Source organism: Antedon mediterranea, chromosome 10, assembly GCF_964355755.1.
Source record: "Antedon mediterranea chromosome 10, ecAntMedi1.1, whole genome shotgun sequence".
NCBI classification, from domain to species: domain Eukaryota; kingdom Metazoa; phylum Echinodermata; class Crinoidea; order Comatulida; family Antedonidae; genus Antedon; species Antedon mediterranea.
The window spans coordinates 6301177-6325501 of record NC_092679.1 but is presented as its reverse complement, the minus strand read 5'-3'; the positions used below and the strand labels follow the sequence as shown (position 1 = coordinate 6325501).

General features: G+C 32.9%; 3 protein-coding genes and 2 non-coding genes across 9 annotated transcripts in view; 2 read left to right on the top strand and 3 right to left on the bottom strand.

The window, feature by feature from the left end:
* LOC140060065 (serine/threonine/tyrosine-interacting protein-like) overlaps nt 1-14724 on the top strand; it is a 31118-nt gene extending 16394 nt beyond the window's left edge. Inside the window, exons 9-10 of one of the 4 annotated variants that reach the window (XR_011847276.1) lie at nt 9702-9777; nt 12752-14724. Coding sequence is in view for 2 of the 4 variants with exons in the window: in XM_072106120.1 (XP_071962221.1) it covers nt 9702-9777; nt 12752-12849 (174 nt within the window). In the remaining 2 variants the exon portion in view is untranslated. The remainder of the gene's footprint in view (nt 1-9701; nt 9778-12751) is intronic. The other 3 variants (XR_011847275.1, XM_072106120.1, XM_072106122.1) reach the window with 3 other exon arrangements.
* A 1274-nt stretch (nt 14725-15998) lies between these two features.
* On the bottom strand, nt 15999-16211 carry LOC140061370 (small nucleolar RNA U3). Its single transcript, XR_011847422.1, has one exon. It is a non-coding gene; the product is annotated as a small nucleolar RNA U3 (small nucleolar RNA).
* Nucleotides 16212-17541: 1330 nt separating this feature from the next.
* On the bottom strand, nt 17542-17754 carry LOC140061367 (small nucleolar RNA U3). The gene has a single exon (XR_011847419.1). It is a non-coding gene; the product is annotated as a small nucleolar RNA U3 (small nucleolar RNA).
* Nucleotides 17755-18049: 295 nt separating this feature from the next.
* On the top strand, nt 18050-24156 carry LOC140059992 (uncharacterized). 2 transcript variants are annotated; one of them, XM_072106011.1, is made up of 7 exons: nt 18050-18320; nt 18658-18781; nt 18954-19015; nt 20763-20864; nt 21213-21777; nt 22094-22144; nt 22742-24156. In XM_072106011.1, exons 1-7 carry the CDS (start codon nt 18066-18068, stop codon nt 22813-22815), a joined length of 1233 nt encoding a protein of 410 aa, XP_071962112.1. In that variant the 5' UTR covers nt 18050-18065; the 3' UTR covers nt 22816-24156. The 2 variants fall into 2 exon arrangements, with proteins under 2 accessions (XP_071962112.1, XP_071962111.1); XM_072106010.1 differs by having other exon boundaries at nt 18951-19015.
* On the bottom strand, nt 22842-23643 carry LOC140060946 (zinc transporter ZIP1-like; the record flags this gene model as incomplete). Its single annotated transcript, XM_072107320.1, has 2 exons — nt 23629-23643; nt 22842-23510 (listed from the first exon to the last, which is right to left on the bottom strand). Coding segments are annotated over exons 1-2 (684 nt in total), but the record flags the coding sequence as incomplete, so codon positions are not given.
* Nucleotides 24157-24325: the final 169 nt, after the last annotated feature.

The window sequence follows — 24325 nt, the reverse complement described above, 5'->3', positions numbered from 1 at the left end:
AGTGTAGTACAGTAGTTGTATTTGATAATATAAAGGGCTTATTATTAATAGTAAAGTGCACACTGGTGTCCCTGTGAATTTGGTCATGTTAGTGTTCCTGAAACATAAGTCAACTGCTGTATTTGATGGTGTTTGCTGAGTGTTTTTAATTTCTTATCTTAGGTTTAATAATTCATTGTCTGAATCTTATATTCATATTTAACTGAAATATTTCATTAAATTATCAATAGGTTATCCAGTATCAATTCATCTCTAGGCATTTTTTACTAGTTTATGAAGTTGTTAATTTGTGACATTTGATTTCTATGAAAAGTAGCTGAATTTTAACAGCTGTGTCGGAGCTGTCAGTAGGTACACCAATTGAGGAACTTGTTCAAGCATTCTACATGTGTTTGATGATCAATTGAAATATGAATACTGTAATAATGGGATTATGAATGTATGCTAATTAGCTGATAATTTAATCTGATGTGTCCATTGCTTTTATATAGTTCAATTTAATTGATTTTGAGCCAACTGTAAAATGTCGTAACAGGGTTTTTTATCGGCAACCCAGATATTGTCATTAATGTTCATATGTTTTGGTTTGATAAAGCCATTAAGTCTTGTTACCATAGTTTTTATTCAGTATTTTTAATAGCTACTGTATTTGAACCTGTGTCCCAGCATTAATCCACTACATATACCTTCTTATTACCTCCGCCAAGGAGGTTATGTTTTCACCCCTGTATGTTTGTGTGTGTGTTTGTGTGTTTGTGTGTGTGTTTGTGTGTTTTGTGTGTGTCTGTGAACAGCCTGGAGGCCACAGTTTTTATCCGATTCTAACCAAATTTGGACACAATGATTTATGCCCAAAAAGCTCGGACGAGTTCGAATTTGAGGGGGAAAGGTCATAGGTCAAGGTCACAACTAACAAAAAACTATTTTACTGCCTAGAGACCACAGTTTTGATCCGATTCTCACCAAACTTAGCCACAATGATCAATGACACATCATACAATTGTGGTTAAATTTTGAAGGGTCAGGGTCAAAGATCAAGGTCCACAAAAAAAAAAAAAAAAAAAAAAAAAAATAATAAAAAAAAAAAAACCCTCAGTGGGACTTGAACCAGCGATCTCAACTGTGAGAGGCTGGACACATAACCATTACACCACACTGTCATCCACAACTTTGTAGTGTGCAGTTAACATATTTACACTTAGAACTAATAAAACAAAATGTAAAAAAAAAAAATATTCAGGGGGCATTTTATGTAGGGGAATTTTACAGTAGGCGGAGGTTTGTACTCTTGGAGTACCCTCTAGTTAATAATATAATGATTCTTCTGATACAGTATAGTAAGCAGTCTCTCAATACATTGAATTGAAGTGTGCTAGAAATGGCAAACTGTTAGATAAAGGAAAAAAGTTTGTTGGGGCCATTAGTCTGAAATTAAGTCAAACAATCAGTAAATATTATTGAGTTTAAAGATCATAAGTAAAGGTTAAAGATCAAATCAAATCATCGTCTATCTGATTTGATACGAACGAAGCAAATCGCAGCATATCCGTACGTCAAGTCAAATACAAGTATATTTTGATTGCATTCGTTAAAAATTAAAACAAAATTTTATATGATCTGAAACGTTATTAACCTGAAATATTCATTCACACTGTTTAATTTTTCTTTGAGGTAATTCCAAATGACATTTTTACAGCAAAATGACCAAGTGATATTGAACAAACACGAATCCCAATAGTATTTTCATTGTACATTAAATATCTAATAAATTGACCACATCCTAGCAAGTACCAATTTATCCTCCTGGGTGAAGAAGAACAACTGTCCGAAAGCCTCGAGTAATGTGACTAATGTGGGAATTGAACTTGCCATCATCTAAAATTGACGATCAGAAAGCTAGAATGTTCGAAATATTAATTTAAATGTACAATCACAATTTTTCAAAATAAAATGATGAGTTAAGTTAATTATTTAGTCAATCTTTTAAACAATAGACTCACAGCAATGCTTACATGTTCGAAATATTAATTTAAATGTACAATCATAATTTTTCAAAATAAAATGATGAGTTAAGTTAATTATTTAGTCAATCTTTTAAACAATGCTTACATTTTATTATTTATGTTTTCTGTCATACAGTAAGTGTACGTACACACTCATAATTTCCATTGTGATAAATGTGTCCATACTCTGACGCCAAGCATCACAAGAGATTGGTTATTTTTTTGTTAGTCACACTTCATAGCAGCTGTGGGAATTGCCCTTACGAGTCAGCCATGATTCCTGTCTCAAACATAGAATGCTCTCTTGTGTGAGAATTCATGTGGTTTGTGATGTTACTCATGCGTGACCTTGGTGAATGTTTAAAACACAATAGCCATCACATATTGTTTAAACATGAAGGAGATGATGTGTACTTAAATAAAGAATGTTTACATTTATGTTAAGAAATAATAATAATATATAGCACACTTTGTCACCAAAGGTGCTCAAAGAACCTAGATGATTTATTAAATATGAACCTTTATCAGAGTAATATAATTATATTTTTCTGATAATGATTTCACTATACTTCATTTTACCTGTAATTAATTACACTTCACATAAATAGCAACCTAGAAATAACTTTTTTGCCTGTTACATTTTATTTACAACATAATAATACAGTATGTATCTCTACAGAATCGGCTATTAGAAGATGTTTTATCTTCTTAGCCATGGAATAATCTGATACATGTAAACTAATAAGCCAACTCCACTGAGAATATCTAAAATAATTTTATTAAAACAACACAAACCTGAGTAGTTAACTTGTGCTTAAACAGCTGCTGTTTAAATAATATATTCCCAAATCGCAAGATTTAATCTGTAAATTTTGATTCTTTTCCTGATAAAGATCCCTTTGTATGAAACTTCTGCCTTTAATGATATTAATATTATCATGTTACATTACAATTACGGTCCACTTGGCCTGATATAAATGATAACAACATTTTGCGTAATGGGACCAATTGAATTCAATTTTAATGTTGCCTACCTGTATACTTGACGTGAAAACTGTGATAATGTTATTATTAAACATTTTTTTAAATAATAATATTTTCTAAAAGAAGAGAATTTTTGTCAAAGTGAGTATAGCTTCATTGAAGCTCTGTCTACACTATCTATTAGTTTGACAAAAAACTGTGATGTGCCCAAATATGGTAGTATTGTTAAATATGGGAGTGATTTGACATCATCATGTCCATTTATAGGCACATCACATTTATTTGTCACATAAAGTTTGATAGTGTAGACAGAGCTTTAGTATAGCTTCATAAACCTACAAAGGGATTAATGCACTAAGTTAGTACCAAGTAGCATAGTGAAAGACCACGGCCAGTCACTCCATAATTATCATTGGTAAAGATGCAGAAATGCTTGATGTAGAACAAAAACGCTTCCTTTATTCCATATTATATCAGGCTTTTTAATCAACTTGGATAAATCATTGTTAAATCAGAGGTATACCTCAATGGACAGACAAAATGAACTATGTATAGTAGCCCACAGTGTATTAAGCTTGGTCTACACTACTTTTATGTGATAAAAAAATGTGTGATGATGTCATATCATTACCATATTTGAGAATATCACTACCATATTTGGGAATATTACACTTTTTTGTCAAACTAGTTTGATACTGTAGACAGAGCTTTACACTAGTTCTATACAGTATTCCTCATTTCAACTCAAAATGTATACTGTATATTCAGTGTTTGGTGACTATTACAATTCTGTCTCAATGCGACTCATTGCTGTTGATATTGTGTATTAAGCGTAATCAGCGTTATTGAAATAGTTATGCATCACCAGATCTGTCATACTTGTATGAATACTATATTGACACAGTTATTTAATTGACATGTATATCGTCTGGATGTGGTGATAGAACCTAGGTTAAAAATAAGCACATGTTAAAGACAGGTGAATACATCAAAGGGTCACCATAGTAACCCCAATCACAAGAAATCGGTTGACCTGTAAATTAGATATCAGTCAGAAAAGACAAGTAAATCATTGCCTCGAGGGATAGCCGGTAGATTGGCAAAACGAGAGAGAAAAATAACAGGTTTTGGGTTTTTTTACAGCATGCTTATAAATAGATCTGTGTCGATCGTGGCCGGGATGGCTTTAATGTGACAAGTCATTCTTGTATATACGCCATAGTAATGTATTATTACTTCCCTAATACAGCATACATTGATGTTTCCCAATGCCATCAACAAACTAATAGTATGATGTTATCCAATACTGCTAATATTTAGCTATTCTTCCCTAAACCCTTTAGTGCAAAGTATTGTCTTTTTGTTATAATGTCATCTGTGTATTGTGATATTTTGTATTTATTTGTAAGATCATTTTAATCCAGACCTTTTTATTTGAATTGCCCCATGTGGGATGATCAAAGAATTTTGAATTGAATTGAAAGTTTAGTGAGTCTCAATATAAATTCCAGTTTGAATTGAAACTTGGAAACAGATAATTGCCTTTGGTTGTGTTCATCTTGTCTATGCCCCTATTCCTTCTGAAGGTCCACCAAAGCAAGCTGAGCAAATTTTACAATAAACACAGTTATTGGTGTTAAAAAAAAATAACCACCCTTTGTTTAGACTCATTAAGTTACATAGAATCTGGCATCTATATATAAATTTACGTAAGGGCAGAATTCGGTAAATCGCGCCTTACTTCTACAATTTTTACTCGATGGTATATAAAGTTGGTTCGTACTTTCGGTACTGATTTTAACCACCTGATGTAACCCTGTTTACTAATTAAATTAAGTTAGATAATTAGTTATTGACGATTAAAACGAATTTAGGTTCAACGATTTGCCCCAAATAGGGGTGTTTTCCGATCGTGGTATACACTGTCTGATGGATGTCCATCTTGAAAAATACCCGCCACAAAAATGCGAGGAGGCTTCGCATTTTCCTATCTCCTCCTACGATAATTGTTTTTAATAGCTGAAAACCGGTTGAACAGCTAGAGTACAGCATCATAATGTTGAAGACAGGCCGATTTTCTTTAAAAAATACTATTTTGATAGATACGATTATACAAATGTATTGATTTGCGATGAATGGAACATCCCAATCTCTCAGTCTGCCAGAGTTTGGTTTAACACAAGTAGGTAAATTTATGAGCCCTTGGTTTAACACATACGGTAGGTAAATATATGGGCCCTTTGAGAATAAACTTGCAATACTTTGACAATACTGTAAATACCTATTAACTATTTTTGGTCCTCATTTGAATCGAACATTTCTTACTGTGAATGTTCGTACTGTTAGATGTAATATAAAAATATATACAAATAAACTTTATTACTGAGATTGTGGATAGGCTCTACTGTTAGATATATAAACACATTATTATATACAAATAAACTTTATACTGACAGTTCCTTCTCAACGTTTGTATTAATTAATAATTACCAAAAATATAAACGTCGTAGTGGTGTATCGTGACATGTACTTTAATATTTCAATCGATTATGACAGTGACAGTTTTAACAAAGTATTACATCGCAAATGTTTTACTGTATTTAGAGATATATTATTTATAGGCCTATAAAACATAAAAAAAATATTTCGTTACTGAGTGGATAAAGAATATATTTTAAAATTGTTCCTCTTTGTACCTATCCGCTTTCCCATCCCTCAACCCTAATCTTACATACAAAACACAAATTGGGTTTCTTTAAATGAGTCCAAATCAAAAATTTGGACTCATTTTGATAAGTTTCTCCTTCGGAAGTAATTCCCAGGGTGCTAATTTTAGTTGACTACATAAATCATCGTGTCTATTTATTCGTTTCTGTAAACGACAATGTATTATATATATATATATTTGAAATCGCCAGTTTTGTTACGCTGAAATTACTGTGTATTCGAGAACCATCTGTGGGCACGACCTAGATGGTACGCGAGCGTACCATCTAGTTGGTTTTATTTGAATGGGATATCTTATGTTATAAAATCTATGTAATATTATACAAATAATGCATGTTTATGAGTGTAATGGTAAAAATAATGGCATGAGGTGAAACGTTTTTTTTCGTGCACAAAAATGTTTAAAAAGTACTATTAAATGATCGTTTAATAGTACGTATTATTGCACGGCATGTGACCCACAATTGTCCAATCAAATGATGGGAATTAACTAACGTCTAAGAGTTTACACAAACAGGAGTACTGTACATGCCTTACAAAACGCAGGTTTGTGTGTACTCCAGAGTTTGCTAGGTGATCTTCAATCCTCCTTCTATTGGGGCATCTTGTTGTAGAATCACATTGTAGCCACTGTACTCTGGATCCACACAAACATCCTCTCTACAGCGTAAAGTCTTGACAAACTAAAATCCACACATTGCTTTTATTTGTCACCTCTTCCTTTGGGGTTTATTTGTAAGCGGTTTCATCTATTATTAGCGCAAGTAAATTTTCGCGTATGAATGAATTTGCATATTAGTGGGATATACACTCTGAGAATGGTGATGATTGAGTAATTACTCATTGTTTCATGGTTGGTATTAAGGGGGGTCTCCTGTGCCAAATAACCCCTGAGGCCGTGTGGTTAGAACAAAAGCCATGAACTTAGAGCACTTTTCATCCTTGCCTAATTTCCCCCAAATGATATGAAGCATTCCAAAAACTGCTCCACCACAGCTTTCTTTGAACTATGTTATCACGTTTTATAATTTCAAAATGTGTATTTGGTAACTACGTGTGGCTTATTTCTACCATTGCATTTTACCGATAATAGACGCCAGGAAACAACTAATATAAAGATCTCTGAAAGTTTAAATTTCGTACAATGACATCTTTGAATCAGATGCAGATGTCTATTGGTTTATGATCCTAATCAGCTGGAATATTTTATAATTGGATTATAATTCTTTATTATTGACCAATAAGGAAAGTTGTAGAGCATACCGCACACGAAAGAATTTAAGTTGAAAGTGTATAATGACTTAATCTGTCTTGGTGTACTTAAGTCATGTCCAGCAAGTGACTGTATCATGTAGGATAAGATACATTATAACATACGGTATGTGAATAGAGATAATAAACAATTTTTAAATGAAATTGTGAATTCATTAAGCAGACTTGGCAGCATTTTGAAAATTATTTATTATGGCCCAGAATGAAGTAGGCATATACCTAAAAACAAGAAGAGCAACAAGACAATACTGTATTACTACTATGGAAAAGATATACAAAATAAATAAATTTGACAAACAAATTTGCAGTTGAAAAATGAGATAGAGTACATTAAACCATGTCTAGGTTCTAGACCGAAATTAAGATATTTTGACACATATAGCATTTCATACATATAATACTTGAGCTCACAATTTCATATTTTCAGCCAAAAATTCAAGCGCCGACCGGTGGACTAACATAAAAAGACAATAAATACATATTTTATTTTTAAACCTGATATGAAAAACATAAACATTTAACATGAAATATCATTTTTATATTCATCAATTGGCTTTACAAAGAAAGCATAATTTTTATTATTTATTTTTTAAATTATTTTTTTATAACAAACTCTCTCCCCCGCATTATTATTCCCCGTACTAGTCTAGACATCTGCACTCGTTGATGACATACTATAGTTTCTAATTAGATTGTTTGACAGATGGATATATCCTCTAGGTCAGTGGGATTCCTTTTGGAAGTATGGATTCCTGAGGGATCATCTGCACATGGGATGGGAGGTAAAAAATTGGGTGATTATTTGTTATAATTGCTTTGAACAGTTTTTCCCAAGTTGTGAAGGAGTTGTTTGAGTAAATGTTTGTTTTATAATTCCCAAAAGTATGAAGTGCCAAAGTGAACAAAATATAATCAAATATTGAAATAGACTGAGTATTCACATTTGTAGTTAATGTTGCCAGCAAACATCGAATATAAAAATAAAGTTTTTAAATGAACAAGTTATGTCCACAAATAGGTTCTTAATATTCATATAAAAAAAATAACAGTATCAAAACTATAAACACTTTATAGATTTTAAAGTTGTTTTTCACTCTGAAGAAATTTCAATAATTTGAAATGAAAAAAAACATTAAAAAATAAATCTTAATAAAAAAGCTTAAAAAATTAATATTTATTGACGAATTTTAAATTATGTAGATTAATAATCAAAAAACTGCAGTGTGGTTGATGTGACAGGGACCCAATTTGACTCCTTATTGTTCAAAATACAATTTCTACCAGCAATTGCATGCCAATATCAATTGAGCTTTTAACAGGGTCAATACCGTGTGTGTCGCCTTACGGTGGTCAAAACCAGAGACATCCAGACTGGTGTTTTTCACTTTTTCTGTGTTTACTTCTATTCAGATTAATTATGTTTCAGTATTGTTAACTAATTGTGTCAATTCATGTCCTTACTTGACGGCTTTCATTACGTTGAGTTCTTGTCACCTGACAATATGCCCCAGAATTGAACAAATTAAATAATAATCTTAAGAAATTATTAATAACAGATTTCATTATTGAACCATTTTTTAATCTGTGAAACCCTGTGAATGTCGGAGAGAGAAAGACTTTTTATAATTGCATAAGCAGGTTAAATTGTAAACAAAATGGGGTTACTGCAGTAACTGCAGTAGAGTAATTCGGCATTGGCCCAAGGTAAAACTACAAAAAGAAATAGTACAGTTAGTCAGTTTCACAATTTATCAATTTTTTACTATGGTAATGAGACCGCAGAATGTCACATAAACCTTGTTTTAATTAAACTGCCAGAGACGACTGTCACAATGAAACGTTTGACTCACAGGATACCAATCTTAATTTATTTCGACACATCAATTCAAATTTGAACGTAACATGCTACTCACTGGAACATGGATACGCTGTTACTGTATAAGTGTCATGCATGAGTGCACACAACTCGTTTTGCTTGTGATCAGTAGTCTGGGTTTGTAGAGGTCACAGAAAGTCAAACTGTTATTAAAAAGTATATTTTACCTCCGCCAAAGAGATACAGTATATGTAATTGATTGTTTGTTAGCAGGATTACTTAAAAACTTATTGCAATATCTTTACCAAAATGAAAATACAGATAGATATGCGGTCAAGGACCACTTCATTAAATTTTTTAGGCAATTCGGAACACGGTCCCAATTCTGGACCACTTTTTAGTATTTTTTTTCAGAACTGTTAGTGTTAAAAGATAGGACAGAATTTCCAATAGCCAGCGAGCAGTCTTAAAGTAACAAGTAAACTAAAATTGCATTTTCTCGAAAACTACTTGTCCAAAAAACTTCATTTTTGTGCAAGAGATAAGAGTTATAATTTGTGATTTGTAATTTGGAAGCATAATTTGGTTTAATGTTCAGGTTTTTTGATACGAGTAGTTTTAAAAAACCTGATTCTTTTTCAAATTCACCCGTTTGTTTTTGGCTGGTTACATAACCTTTACACCAAACTCGGAGTCGCATACACATGCTTGTAGTGAAATTAGCCTAAATCACACACAGCATTAAGACACTCACAAAGATATAAATATTTGTCCATAGAAATCTTATGTAAGAGAATTTTACAGTAGGCGGAGGTATGCACTTTTGGAGTGCCTTTCTAGTTCTATATTTATTTGAAAGTTAATAAAGATAGAAAAATACATTAATTTTTTTCTTACAGGAATATGAACCAATATGTAAAGCCAGAGCACAGCAAGCAATAACAGACATAGCAAACCAGCAACCACATGATACAGGTAAGAAAATCACACTCAATTATGTCCTATGACCGAGTATAAGCCCAGGGGCCTACATTCGAAGTTTGACAACTTGGTGTGATGATTGTACTTGGATTACATTAACAATGGGTTTAAGTTTTGTGTTTGGATGTAGCTGAAATTCTAGGGTGGGGTTAAACTCTGTCACATACAAGATTTATAAAGCCTGCTGTCCAGCAGGTAGTGTACAGTCAACAACAATACAAACTTTTCCAGTGTCTTACATTATGTTAAACTGATTTAAGGTTTTGCATGCAAGCAAAACATTCTGATATAAGCAAACTCCACCTTGATCATTCAACCCACCAAAAGATGTAACAAATATTTTCATTGCATCACAGTTTGTTAGAGATATAAATTGTGTCTATGCTCTTTTTTACTTAAGTCTAATTTATATCCTGTTGCACTATCTTTGTACCGTCTCTCCAACAGTAAAAAATACTTTTTAGTCATAGAGGCAAATTTAAATTTTAAACTTTGTAATTTAAAAACTTCCATGATGGGTTGAAGAACCTCACAAACATTGTAACTGGTGATGGCTTGTCAAAAATATTAAAATTGTTTCTTTGATATGATACAGTAATTAATTGAAAACCTGTAGTTTATAGCGCAATGAACCCGAAAAACAATTACTTAGTACTTTTATAAAAATGTACCAGAAACCGGTTTATTTTTCCTGTCTGGTATGATTAAGTAGGAACTGGTGGATCTTTGTCGTGTAAGAATGAGCTCATTTCTTTAAAGTTTAATCCAAACTCCCTGAGGACAAATGTATTACTCGTGGGATATGTGCTGTTCTTTTTAAAAACGAATCAATTCAACAAATTTAAAGCAATTTAGTCCCAAAGAGAGCGGATGTTCTGATCTCTTAATGTGATCTTTGTCTGTTTTTCTCTCCCCCTAAAATAAGCTCAAGTGTTGGCCATAAGTCAACACTCCCTGGGGTAGGTGTATGATCCATTTGAGATAAAAGTGCCGAAACAATTTATGAATTACCCATGTGACTTGCATTTCTATGTGTCCACTCGTCGAAATCATGAATGTGACTTGCAGACTGTCACTATCAGAGTGACAAGTAGACTGAGTGATAGCTCAAAGCAAAAGTTTGTCATTTTAATCTACCTTTCCAGTGTGGGTCAAATTTCAAAATTCGAAAACAACCAAATTACAGTCGCAGACACAAGTGGCCCTTATTCTTTGTACTGTAGCTGATGATAAACAGTGTTGACTCAGCGATTGATTTGACTTGTGATTGATTGATAGTCTCTGACATTTCACAAATAAAGTTTACCTTGTATTAATATGATTGAATCACTGATTTATTCATCGACAGAAAGTTCGGTAGTTTTTATTTTTTCCCAATGTTTTGTAAAACCAGTGAAAAAGTTTAAAAGTCAGCACATTTGTTCAGTTGTAAAGTCAAAAAAAAAAGTCTGTCATATCAGACACATACAGTAAAACCACTCCTTTAGGGAGGAACTCCTAACCAGGGAACACCCCTTTCCAGGGAACACCCCTTTCCAGGGGACACCCCTTTCCATGAAATGAACAAGGGGGAAAATCTGTTTTAAAACTATGGTCTACCTCTATTCAGAGGTCATTCCTAGTAAGGGACCATTACGCATTACCTGTTTGAAATGCAGTCAATATAAAAATTACATTGAATTGATTGAATAATCGGTTTATTTAGCGCTATGCAGCAGAAACAGACCCCTAGACTATTGAATGAATGTATAGATGAATGAATGAATGGGTTCTAAAGGTAATAATAATCCATTTTAAAAGTGTCAATGTAGGTGTTGACTTGATGTCGTGACAATCAATTTGTCATTAGGAATATTTTGTGACAACTTTATTGCTATCTATGTGAACTGGAACTGTCAATTTCTTGTTTCATCAATTCCTGATCAATTATTTTGTTGCTTTCACCTTTCACTTTATTTCAATAATTCCAACAATTGTATGAGCCTTAGGTGAATTAAAATTATCATATTAAAGTTTTACTGATTTGAGGCAAAGGTTCAAAATGGCAAATATTATCTCTTCAGGAAAGTACCGGTTAAAGGCTGTAAAATCACAGGTTGAAGTTTTCAATTTTGCGTTTTAATTTGTCTTTATTTGCAACTGTAATGATCAAGTATGACCAGAAGTAGTGGTTTAGTAAAATAGTATCATAATATATTACCACCAATAGTCTGTCTAAACTATCAAACTAGTTTGACAAAAAAAAAGTGTGATGTGCCCAAATATGGTAGTGTGATATGACATCATCATGTCCATATTGGGGTTGTAAACATTTAGCTTAATATCACTTTGTTGTGTTTGTGTTTTTTTTTTGTTTTTTTTTTTCTTTTTCTGTCTCAAAATGTCATTTTTTGTTAATGTAATGCGTCCGTATAATATGTTTTGTGTTTATGCTTAGGACTACAAAGACAAGCCACTTTGGCTTCTGTGTATCTTAACCCATAAACTTTGTAAAATATTGAATATTGAATAAATGTTGTATTGTCATCTAAAAAAAATATGGGCACATAACATTTTTTTGTCACACAAAGTTTGATAGTGTGGACAGAGCTTAAGTAAAAGCTTTTGATGAGTACTCCATATAGCAGAAGTTGAATTGAAAATCAATAGGTAGATAATAGATGGAAGTACAGTATAGTTAATACGTTTCATGTTCTCAAAGTCTTCTTTATGCAAATTTAGATACACTATTCTGGTTTTATTTGCATATATTTACAGGTGTCCAAGTCTTCTTTTGATTATGCAAATAAGATACAGCTATTCTTGTTTTATTTGCATATATTTACAGATGTCAAAGTCTTCTTCTTTTGATTATACAAAATAAGATACAACTATTATGGTTTTATTTGTATATATTTACAGGTGTTAAAAGTCCTCTTTTTTAATATGCAAATTAAGATATAGCTATTCTGGTTATATTTGTATACAGGTGTAAAACGAAGACATGATGATGATGACAATGATGCAAATACGGCGCATTCATCAAAGTCCGGACCAAACAAAATGATGACAACAGAGCCATCTTGATAATCGGCTTTGGATCATGAACTACAGTGTGCAGATCCTGGGGGAGATGGTACATTTCTTTCAGGGCCCCAAAACTTGTTGATGCCAAATCTAAGCCCCTATACATCTGTATAAGGTAGAAGCAGCTTCCTATGACAGGACATTGCCCCCACCTCCCATTGATCTTTTAGGGTCCTCCTTTTCGATGGCAAACCCAAACCCTTACAACGTCGACCAGCACCCTTTATCATTAACAACTTATATAATAAAAGTGCCTTACTTATGCTAGAAAAAATTAAGACTGATTGTTGCTATGCTGTCAACTACAACACTTTCACTTTATACAGCTACTATTGTCAGACAATATAAATGGAGCCCTACCAAAGTTTGGTTTCCACTAGGACGCAACGCAAGGATGTATGGTATTTGATTACTGACACTTTTCATTGGTCAACTCCTTATGTTGCGTCCTAGTGGGAACCAAGCTTAAGGCTTTAGGACCCAACAAAGTGTACCCTTATAAAGATGCTCTTGAGTAGAGTTTGTTGTAGTGCTTTAAATACAGCACATGCTTCCTAGAATCCGTTATATTGGTTATTACAGTGCTCAGTGTGTGATAAATAATATAACATAAAACAATAAGATTTATAAAGCGTGTATATCCACAAAGTGCTCAAAGTGCATATTTTTATAGGTTTAGTATAAAAATATTGACAATATTTTTTAATAAAAAAGTAAGTAAGAGACTATGATAATTTTTAGATTAATTTCTACTAGATTATTGTTTGGGACCAGAAATTAGAATGAAGAATGCATGCTTAAATATTTTAAGTAGAATGAGCATACACACTGGTTTTTACTTAAAAGTACTTTTATATTAAATTACTCCAATATAATTTATGCGTGTGATGTTGTAAATAGCTGAAGATGGACAAAACACAATATGAGACCATACAAAATATAGTAGAAAAACGGGCCAAATTAAATTAATATCTCTGCTTTCAGCGAAAATGGATAGGTACACTACTGGCCAAAACATGGGAAATTGCATTTAAAAAAATATAGAATGGTATATTACTGTACATATTACCAGGGAGTTAATTGTTTACTATTCAGAAATACCACAAGATAGCACATTATTTTTACCCTTATACAAAAAAAAAACATTCTATAGAATCAGTACCGTCTAATACAGAAGAATTAAAATTATTCCATGGTTTAATTAATGTCTTAAATTTCATAAAGTAATTTTCTATATTATTATCGATAGCCATCTTTATATTACCGACGTCCACTACGCCCTCCTAGTTACGTCATGTTATTCACTGTGCGCATGCGGGGACGTTTTGCTCACTCGATTCCTCTACACAGTTTGCCAGGCATTAGCTTTTTACAACATATAGTTGAGAAGGCACTAATTCCTAGTTACGTCATGTTAATTCATTGTGCGCATGCGGGGACATGGGGGACGTTTTCCTCACTCGATTCCTCGATCCAGTTTGCCAGGAATTAGTTTAACAACATAAAAGTTAAGAAGGCACTAAGCACGGGATTATTCCTCCATGGTATAAAGCAATGGAAATTAGCGCCCCAAGCAGTTTATTATGTTTTCATACTCAATTCATTTTAGAAATCGTGTTAGCCATGCGTTCTATTATGCGTATGACGTCACGTCATGTCGTGTCGCAAATCTCTAATATAATTTCAGAGAGTTGAGATAGTTTTATAGATGATTTTTTAGAAAAGTTCACCTCAGCAGATTGAGTGCAATAAAATTGAGAAACGGTAAAAATGTGTTTCTTTAATTGTTCAAAATTCTGTATGTATCATATCAATAAAACAAGATTCAGTTTGTGGGGGAGAGGGTGGGGGTGTGGTTATACAGTAAACAATGTGTTGACCTATACAACAGTTCGATAGATGCGGGCACAAGCGAACTACGAAATGTATTCAATTATTTTTGTCGTGACCTGTGTCACATTAACAGTTACTGTTACTGAAATTTCCATTCTCTTAAGGTTATAAGTATTTTTAAAAAGTTTATAAAAATTGACCACTTTACTTCAAGACTTTGAGTAAGTGTTGCATGTTGCATACATTTATTTCAGTTATTTGACCAAGAGACCTACTTTACGTCAAGACTTGTTTTAAGTGTAATGATAGATGAACGTTATTTTTACATTCCGTATACTTGTATGTATTGTTAACTGCCAGATTGACAGAGAGGATAATCTTAAGGGAGGGGAAAGAAATTATTTGAAATTAAAATAAATGATTTCTTTGATGTTACTGTTGTCTCATGAGAACGTGGCGAGACATACGGATATACTGTGTTGTGCTTCGTTCGTATCAAAACAGATAGACGATGATTTTTGTTTGATCTTTAACCTTTAATTTGATCTTTAAACTCATAATAATATTTACTGATTGTTAGAAATTCCGAAGTGAATTGTTTGTGTCGGTTTGTTTGATTTATACCGTATTTATTTGAAATAACCAAAAACGATAAAACTTGCGTTGTTATGAATGTTCGTATGTCAGATTTTAGCCTAAACCTAAAATATTATTTACCTAAACCTTGTTAAATCTAAATGACCGTAATATAAGTCCCATCGTAAAGCTATATAATATTCATTGTTTAACAAAGCAAACGGTGCTGTCTTATATGATTTTCATTGTTTAACAAAGCAAACGGTGCCGTCTTATATAATTTTCATTGTTTAATAAAAGCACATGGTGCCGTCTTCCGTGTGAATGTAACTTAATTAATTAAGGAGAGATGAACATCTTGATAAACCACTGGCTGGGCGGTATTGTTTGAACTTTGTAAATGCCAGCTCACACAGGTCTCAAAATGAGAGAGGAGTACGGTGGGTGCAACCAAGTAATGCGACTACTGGATCGCACAACCGTTTAATTACCGTTCCTATTTAAAATTTACGGTCTCATAACATGTTAGTGACTTACATTTAACTGATCATACAAACAGTTCTGTTTTCATGTCTGTGAGAGAGAGAGAAGCAAAATAATGACTTTAGTTTGTTTGGTTTCGAGAGTAATACAGTTGCTATGTTTTGTAACGCGTCACGCACGAAAATGCTCTACGTTGCGTATTTACGCGCTTTGTTGTGAAGTAACTTTCTTTTTCATTTTGTGTTGTTCAACAACCGGCCACTCAGATTGTATTCTCTCCCTCCGCCCAAGACCAAAGTCTTGGAGGAACGGTCATCAATGAGCAAGGTCATTCCAGATGGAATTCTCAAGCCCCGCTTCGCGCTCAGAAGAGAATACTTACTCTCATCCTTGTGGGTTAGCGATTTGATCAACTTTATTCGTTTCTCCGTGAAACAAACTATAGAAATGATCCCTAAAAGTATGATCTTAAATTAAACATGAACTATCCAGTGTGCTTAGCTTACATTATCAAATAATCTTAATGGTGTCATAAATACGAGAACAGGACATAAAAATATGCGTTTGTTTTATTTATTATTTTATGGAAAGTTGTAAAGTTAAAAGAATAAATGATGTGACTGAATCACAGTTTAGTCTTTTAACTTTAGTGTTTTTAAACAAACTTAAAGATGTCATAAATTCATGAATACTTAAATCAGTCGCCAGTTTAGGACGTACTGTATACGATGCAAGTAACAGCTGTATACAAAATAGAGGGCGTAAGTTTGGAATTGAATAAATCAGATTTCGTCCTCGTTTTCTGATCTTTATTCATCACGTTGTTTTATTGGTTCACGTTTTATATCAATTGAAAATAAGAAAAACAACTCGGGTAAAACAAACTGGTGGTGGTTAGAGAAGAAAATAGCTATGTTGTACTGACATTTGCTGAATGTGTGAATTGTTTTTAACTTCGTATTATCAAAGAATATATATCACAAGAATGAGTAATCCGCGATTTTCCGTGTAACAGTAATATTGTCCATGTGGTAGGGTGCCGCCATAAGTGTGGATGTATCTGGGATGATGTATACAACTTTTTGTGACGGTTTCAATAATCAAAGGCTAGACCACCGGTAGTATTTTCATGATAAAAAATGTTAGCAACTGCATGCCAACATCATGTTAAATACTATTTGGATATTTAATTGTTTGTTTTATGCAATTTATTTAGTAAAAACTGCCGTATAAACAGTTTGCTTTATCAACCGGGCGCTACACAATAGCGTGACCGGGCGTGTTGGTGTTTACGCGTTTTCACAAAGGATAGTTTAATAATATTCCTATATTTAACTTGTTTCTGGTAAAACAAATAAATGTTAATGACATTTAACCTTTTATCCTATTAATAACATGTATTTTATACTAATTTATATCATAAAAACAATACTTAATTTACCGGGCGTAGAGTAGTACACGGCAATGGTAAAGAATAGGCCATGCTGAGTAACGATTCGTTGATTTTTGGTGTTGCTGTGTTAGGCCTTTTTTGTGAACTAACTTAGCATGTTAGTAAATAATTGTCTGTAAAAGTGAATGTACACTAGTTTGTTAATAAATATGTATTATAAAATAGTTTACAATTGCAAAAACTATTATCATAATTCTATTTAATGTGACATGTATAATATCTTTTAAATCATCATTCTTGTGATATATATTCTTTGGTATTATATATTACGAATAATTCTAAAGAATATATACTGATGTATCTGCTAACTGTTCTAATTTTTTGTATTTAAAAAGGGGGGTGTCGCAACCACTCAGATTGTATTCTCTCCCTCTATCCAAGACCGAAGTCTTGGAGGAACGGTCATCAATGAGCAAGGTCATTCCAGATGGAATTCTCAAGCCCCGCTTCGCGCTCAGAAGAGAATACTTACACTCGTCCTCGTGGGTTAGCGATTTGATCAACTTTATTCGTTTCTCCGTGAAACAAACTATAGAAATGATCCCTAAAAGTATGATCTTAAATTTTTAGTGTCAATTTGTATGGTAATATACTAACTATTTTTCGTTGTGAATGTGTGTCATATTCACTAATAATGTCATTCGCAGAAGTCGTATTAATATATGTATAATCAAATTTATATAATTGTATTAATAAATAATGGTAGTAGATAGGCCTAGATAATTTAATTATGTATAGGCCTAGTTATTATATTTCATAATCATATTTTTACAATCGGTTCATACATATTTAAATTAGTTGGATAATTTTTTAATCATTAGAGGGCGGAATTCATATTTACACTCGATCGATACGAAAACCCTACGAAAACATGAGACCTGAAAAACACCAAAAAATTAGGAAGCACCAGAAAAATAAGCATGGGAAAAGTGGACAGGGACAGTCTAGTGGTTCAAAGAAAAAGTCTGTAAACGATGATGGAAAAAGTGGTAGCAAAAGTAGCCACCAGAAACCTGATAACAGTAATACTATTCGTAGGCCTCACGGCCGGCACGGTGTTGATAGTCACTCGCCTCAACAGTCCGCTTCCAGCAGCAGTAGCGAAGGATTGAAATCTGAGTCAGGGGTATGTCTACCAGGCCTAGCGTACGCTAAGAGAATATGCACTAATATCAATTGCTGTACTATTTTTTTTTATCTGTATATTATTTAATTTATAATACAGTAATTACTATTAATAAACTTTACAATAATAATTGATTTATATTTTATAATATATATAGGCATAGCCTACTACTATATAACTAGTTACTAGTACTATAGTAGTAATACAGACAGACAGTAGTAGGAAAGGGATATTAATTACAATATTAATATTATCCAATCTTTTTTAACTACTTAAAAGTAAGTACTTCTTCTTCTTGCCATGCGTATATGTATAATATTTCATAACTATTTTACAGGAAAGAAAGTCTTTTTCAAGGCGCAAAATTGAGAGTAACTGGAACCGATATGGTGACATAGAAGAAGATGATGACAAAGTAGAAATAAGAGGTGCTGATTTTAATGTCCTACTTTCTAAAGAAGGTGAGTGAATAACAATATGGTGTTTATCAGGTGCTAGTAAGAGCATCATCATGTCCATATATGGGCACATTACATTTGTTTTGTCACATAATGTTTGATAGTGTGACAGAGTTTAGGCTAATATGGCTTGATATGATTTTAAACCTTGAAACTGTTACATTTTCTGCAGAAGATTCGTCGTCACAGTTTCGTTTCAAAGATGAACAAGACTGGCAAGATGACGTTTATCAGGAAGTAAGGGCATTTATTATGATAAAGTAGTCCAGGGTTGGCATTTATCAATATTTGCTTATATTTTTGCTTAAGCTGAAATATTTAAGAAGTGCTTAAGCAAATAACTTAATCTTATTTATCAAACCGTCTTAGCAATGTCTTAGCAGAAAAATTGTCTTAGGTAAATTTTACTTTGCACATGCGCAAAATTAAACTCTAGAGGGCAGCAAATTATGTCTTAAGACGAAAAATTCTTGCTTACGCATGCGTATTAGCTTTTTTCTCTTAGCGATGGCGGCGCTATAACATTTTATCTCCGTATTTTCACTCCCAACAAGAGAGGGCGCATTCTGGCTACTATTGTTTTTATTACTTGAAATAGAGAAAGAGCACAACAGTCGGAAATACATACGAAAATCATTCGCTCTAAACTTAAATCAAATCAACATTTATTTATTTTTATCAATGACAGCGACCCTTGCTTGGCAGCCGATACAGTTTTCTAAAAGCTAGTCAATTGGGTCGTACCTATCCCGAAAATATTAGTTTTGCTCGTCCAATTTCTAGGCCATCTTTGTGAAGATCGATATCATTATTTTAGCGTCCGTAGTACAGCGTAAAACGCACTAGCGTAGCCTTTCCGAATGTTCAATGTTCCGGCTTAGCGCGCTCGCGTTGTCAAAAAAGAATGTTTCTGTTGCAGAAATGAGATAAGACGAAATTTTTCATCTTAAGGCAGGGTGTTTTTCGTCTTAGATTTAAGACAAAATTAAGCAAATTTTTTTGCTTAGATATATTGATAAATCTGACTTAGGCAAAATCAAGGATTTAAGGCAAAGTTAAGACGATTTTTTTGCTAAGCAAGTTTGATAAATCCGGCCCCTGATCCCTATGTCAAAAAAAGTGCCTTCGTGTGCAGATCATGGGGAAAGTGTAAACATTGTGTTTTATGAATAATTGAATCATGCTGGTTATAAAAACCCATGTTGTCAAATTTCTAAAATTCATCTTTGACCTCTGACCTCAATTTGAATGTTTTGACCCATTGAAAACAAAATCGTCATATCTTTGCAACGCTTAGATTAAATGAAATAATTTTAGTGTCAAATTATTTGGGAGATGCATATTAATATTCGTGTAATGGAAAAGTTTGTCCAAAAATGGCCGGAAGTATGATTTTTGGCATTTTTTACCTTTGACCTACATATCATATAACTCCGTAACTAACAGTTGGACAAACTTTAAATAGGGCTCAAATTAATCTGAAGGTATATGTTTCTATTCAGTCTAATAAGAACTTTTTCACGAAAATGACCCAACATCTTTGACCTTTGACCTATAATCTCAAAACTAAGGCCGTAAAAGAGTTGTTTTTGTGAAATTGTTCTGATATGGACCCTCTTCTTTAATCTACTCCAAAAAGACACCTTAAATCTTAGGTTTTTTTGCACAAGTACCATCGGTTTGGAACCAGCTTTCACTCCATAAATATCTTAAGCAATTCAAGTCCCTTCTAAAATTTCACCTTTTTGTTTGTCTTTTAATGATCTAAGACATCAGTAAATAGCACTTTATAACAGTTTCTTATTATAATCATATGAATAAATATGGTACTAAAGTATATCTTGAATGTTTTGCGTCAGGATTGTCATACTGTATATCCATAATACACTATACATGCTCAGAATTGAACATTGTGTTATTAGTTTTATACTCCCAATAGTGAATTTCATTGGAGGGCAAGTATTCATAATCTCCTTTTTTACAGGATAATTCAGACTTTCTTTGTCTAAATGTCCAGTCATTGGTCACTCAGCTTCAGTGTCTTCCAATCTCACAAAGACTGAATATTGATGAAGAAGTATTCACTGTAAGTGTTTAAATTTACTTTACCACAACATATAAATGGAAACCTGGTAAGATCAAAACACAACTTTGCGCTGATTACCAGCTGCATTATGGGAGTATGTTTCCATAAGTGTTTGATCTAAAAAAATGACTGTGGTAATAATGTTCAGCGCTTAGAGGTTTCACAACATTAGGCGCTATATAAATCCAGGATATTATTATTATAGACAACAAATGTATGCAACGTTGTAGTGGGAAATGTATTTCGATTTGAATGTTGATCTACTGCATGTACTGCATCATTTATTCTCCCTATTATGTTTTACATTATTTACACTTTTACATTATCTATATCTTTCTTTAATTGTAGATTTATGAAAAGGATTCGGGTATTCAGAATTCAAGAGAAGAAGAAATGAAAACAGATCCATGTCTTGAAACAAATTTTCCCGATCAAGTTGAGAAAAAAAGAAAACCAGATGTTATATTTAATGTTGATGCATCAAAAGAGACATTTGATTTTTCTTTACATAAATCTGAAATATATAGTAAAAAACAATCAGTGATCAAATCTACAATAAACCAGTCAGAACCAGATAGAACTGGAATAAGTGAGGAAAATGTAGGCAGTATGATTGCTGAACCGTATAGAACTGGAATAAGTGAGAAAAATGTAGGCAGTATGATTGCTGAACCGGATAGAACTGGAATAAGTGAGAAAAATGTAGGCAGTATGATTGCTGAACCGGATAGAACTGGAATAAATTGGAAAAATCCAGTTCACGGTACAAATAAGGCAATCTCAAAGCCTAAAGTACAACAAAAGAAAGAGGAAGAAGATAATGACGATGAACTTGATTTTCTATTAGGCTTAGACAACCCAATAAATACAACACGTCATCAGAATAAAAATAACCAGGAACCTGAAACTGAATGTAAGTATCGCTTCTTAAGATTGGAAGATTAAGTAGGTTTTTATGTCATCTGTTAGTGTAATAATAAATTAACATCCTTGATTTTAGACTTGCCTCAACCCTTTAGTTATGTTATGAATGCCACACATTTCAATTTTAGTTTTTAACCAGATCCAGTACGGTAAGTATAGGTATGAAACGCCATGTGTGCCAAATCACCGTCTAAAACGTAGACTAAAACTTGGTGTAGAACACTAAATAGATCTTATTTGTTTTGTAGTTCTTTTTTTTTTGACAACCTACAGCTGATGCTTTAATAATACTTTTGTTTTTACAGTAAATATAGAAAAAGAGGAAGAAAGTATATTATCAAAACCAAAGAAAACTGGTAAGGATATACATTATTTTCAAATAATATACAAATAATGAATGTTTATGAGTGCAATGGTACAAATAATGGCACGAGGTGAATGATGAAAGGTTATATCAACGAGGCAAAGCCGAGTTGATATAACCTTTCATCATTCACCAAGTGCCATTATTTGTACCATTACACGAATACAAAACATTCATTATTTGTTTTATATAACATCTAAATAAAAAAAAAAAAGTAGTATTTAACGATCGTTGAATAGTGCGTACTATTGCACGCCATGTGACCCACATTCGTCCAATCAAATGACAGGAATTTATTTAGGTGTTATATAAAATGTTTTATTTCATCATATACAAAATCATAAAAGTTGATAAAATATTTTTTATTTATATACATTTAAAAAAAATTAAGTAGTATAATCATTATAAATGACATTATTAAAATGTGTATTTGTTTTTACTTGCTGTATAATATTTATTAATCATCTTTGAATGATGATAATGATTAAAGCCAAATTGATAGTACATTTTATGCGTTATGGTGATTGATGGAACTATCAAACATTTTTTTGTTTTGTCATATTTATAAAACCTTAACTTCATTTTATAGAATTTGTGAATTCAAAGAAAAATGAAGATGAAGGTAATTTGGAAGATTGGTTGGATAGCATGTTGGATGATTAATGATGATGGCCCTCCTCACCAACAAACTGCAGTCCAATCATAACACAAAACCCAACCATCATAACCAATGCTTTTAATGTCCCACGATGCTTATGTAATTGCAACGTCGGAACTATTTCTATAAATATAATGTAAAGAAAGGTTCCAGATGCCAGACTCTGTAAAATGCCGTTAAGAGCATGATTCGAGTCTTGCGCAGATACTGCAATAGCAATCGCAATCGCAACACCAATCGGGGAGGATATGCTAAATATCACTAAAAACAATACCTTCATTAGCATAGTCATGTTATATTGTCGTGCTAGGTTAGTAGAAAAACTGAATGCTAACACACATTTATGAATTCCGATTGCCAGTAATAGTTGCAGAGTTTCCGATACCGTTTCCTGGATCCCAACAGCGAAACCTTCAAAAAGTGAATGTACACTAAGCGCCAGAAGAAATATTAACGATCGTAGAGTAGATGAGCTCTCGAAGATGTTGCCATGATCGTGGACTTCCGCGTCACAACTCGTTTCGTTGTGATTAGAGGCTTGTTCGCTAAGTATTGGACGACTTTCGTCGTTATGCTGCGCATTCGTTTCTCCATGACACTGAATAGCTACACACTCGATGAGCAATATCAAGAAAAAACCAGCCGCGACAATCGTCTCGCATATCTTAAAATCGCTATGAAATGCTTCTTTGATTTCTTCCTGCGATTCGGGGAAAAGATGAAGTAAGAATGTCCCCAAAAATACTCCTGCAGCGAAACAGTTACAGAAATTGAGTATAGCAGTTTGTCTGTGTGTGCGTCTTTTAAAACATAGCAACGGTAGTAGACCACATACTAAGCACACAAACAGAAGAACAAACAATGCAATGATTTTTACATTTTGTACATCCATCATTCCTTGGTTGGTATCTGTTAAGAGAGAAAATAATTGTAGTGTAATACAAATACAACGGTTGTCTGCCTTTTATGTAGACCTATTTATCTAATCAATATGTTTTTGAATGAACAAATCCGATTGTCGCCTTATCTGCACCCAAACTACAAAAAGTCAACTTTTTACAATAAACCTTATACGATAAAATCCAGCCTCGTGTATATGAAAATTACCAAATAATTACCGTGGAAAAACAACATTTTACAATCACGAAATACAACAAAAAAAAAACATGTTATTTTTGTTGTATCCTGTAAAACTGTTTTACTTGCGGGGTAATGGGCTGAGCACATCACAAGAAATAGTTTGATTACGTTTTGCTTTTCCACTAAATCCCAGTATACACTTGTTTTATATGTAGAAAGAAACAAGCGACAAGCGTATGAAAATAAATCATTACAAAATAAAAATTCCCCCCCCCCCCCCTATTAATATCTAATTACCTAATATTATACGCCCTTAATCAAGCGATTGATAACGTGTGTTTGTCATGTTGTCATGGCAAGGAGGCCAAACATCGATCGACAGAAGATCCATGAAAAGGGAAATCCCCGGATCCAATCCGGTTAAGTTAACTAGAT

Coding starts and splice junctions, on each gene's coding strand:
- LOC140059992 (XM_072106010.1), top strand. CDS start 18,066: ATGAGACCTGAAAAACACCAAAAAATTAGGAAGCACCAGAAAAATAAG. Junction 18,321..18,657: donor GATTGAAATCTGAGTCAGGG/GTATGTCTACCA, acceptor ACTATTTTACAG/GAAAGAAAGTCTTTTTCAAG. Junction 21,778..22,093: donor CCAGGAACCTGAAACTGAAT/GTAAGTATCGCT, acceptor TTGTTTTTACAG/TAAATATAGAAAAAGAGGAA.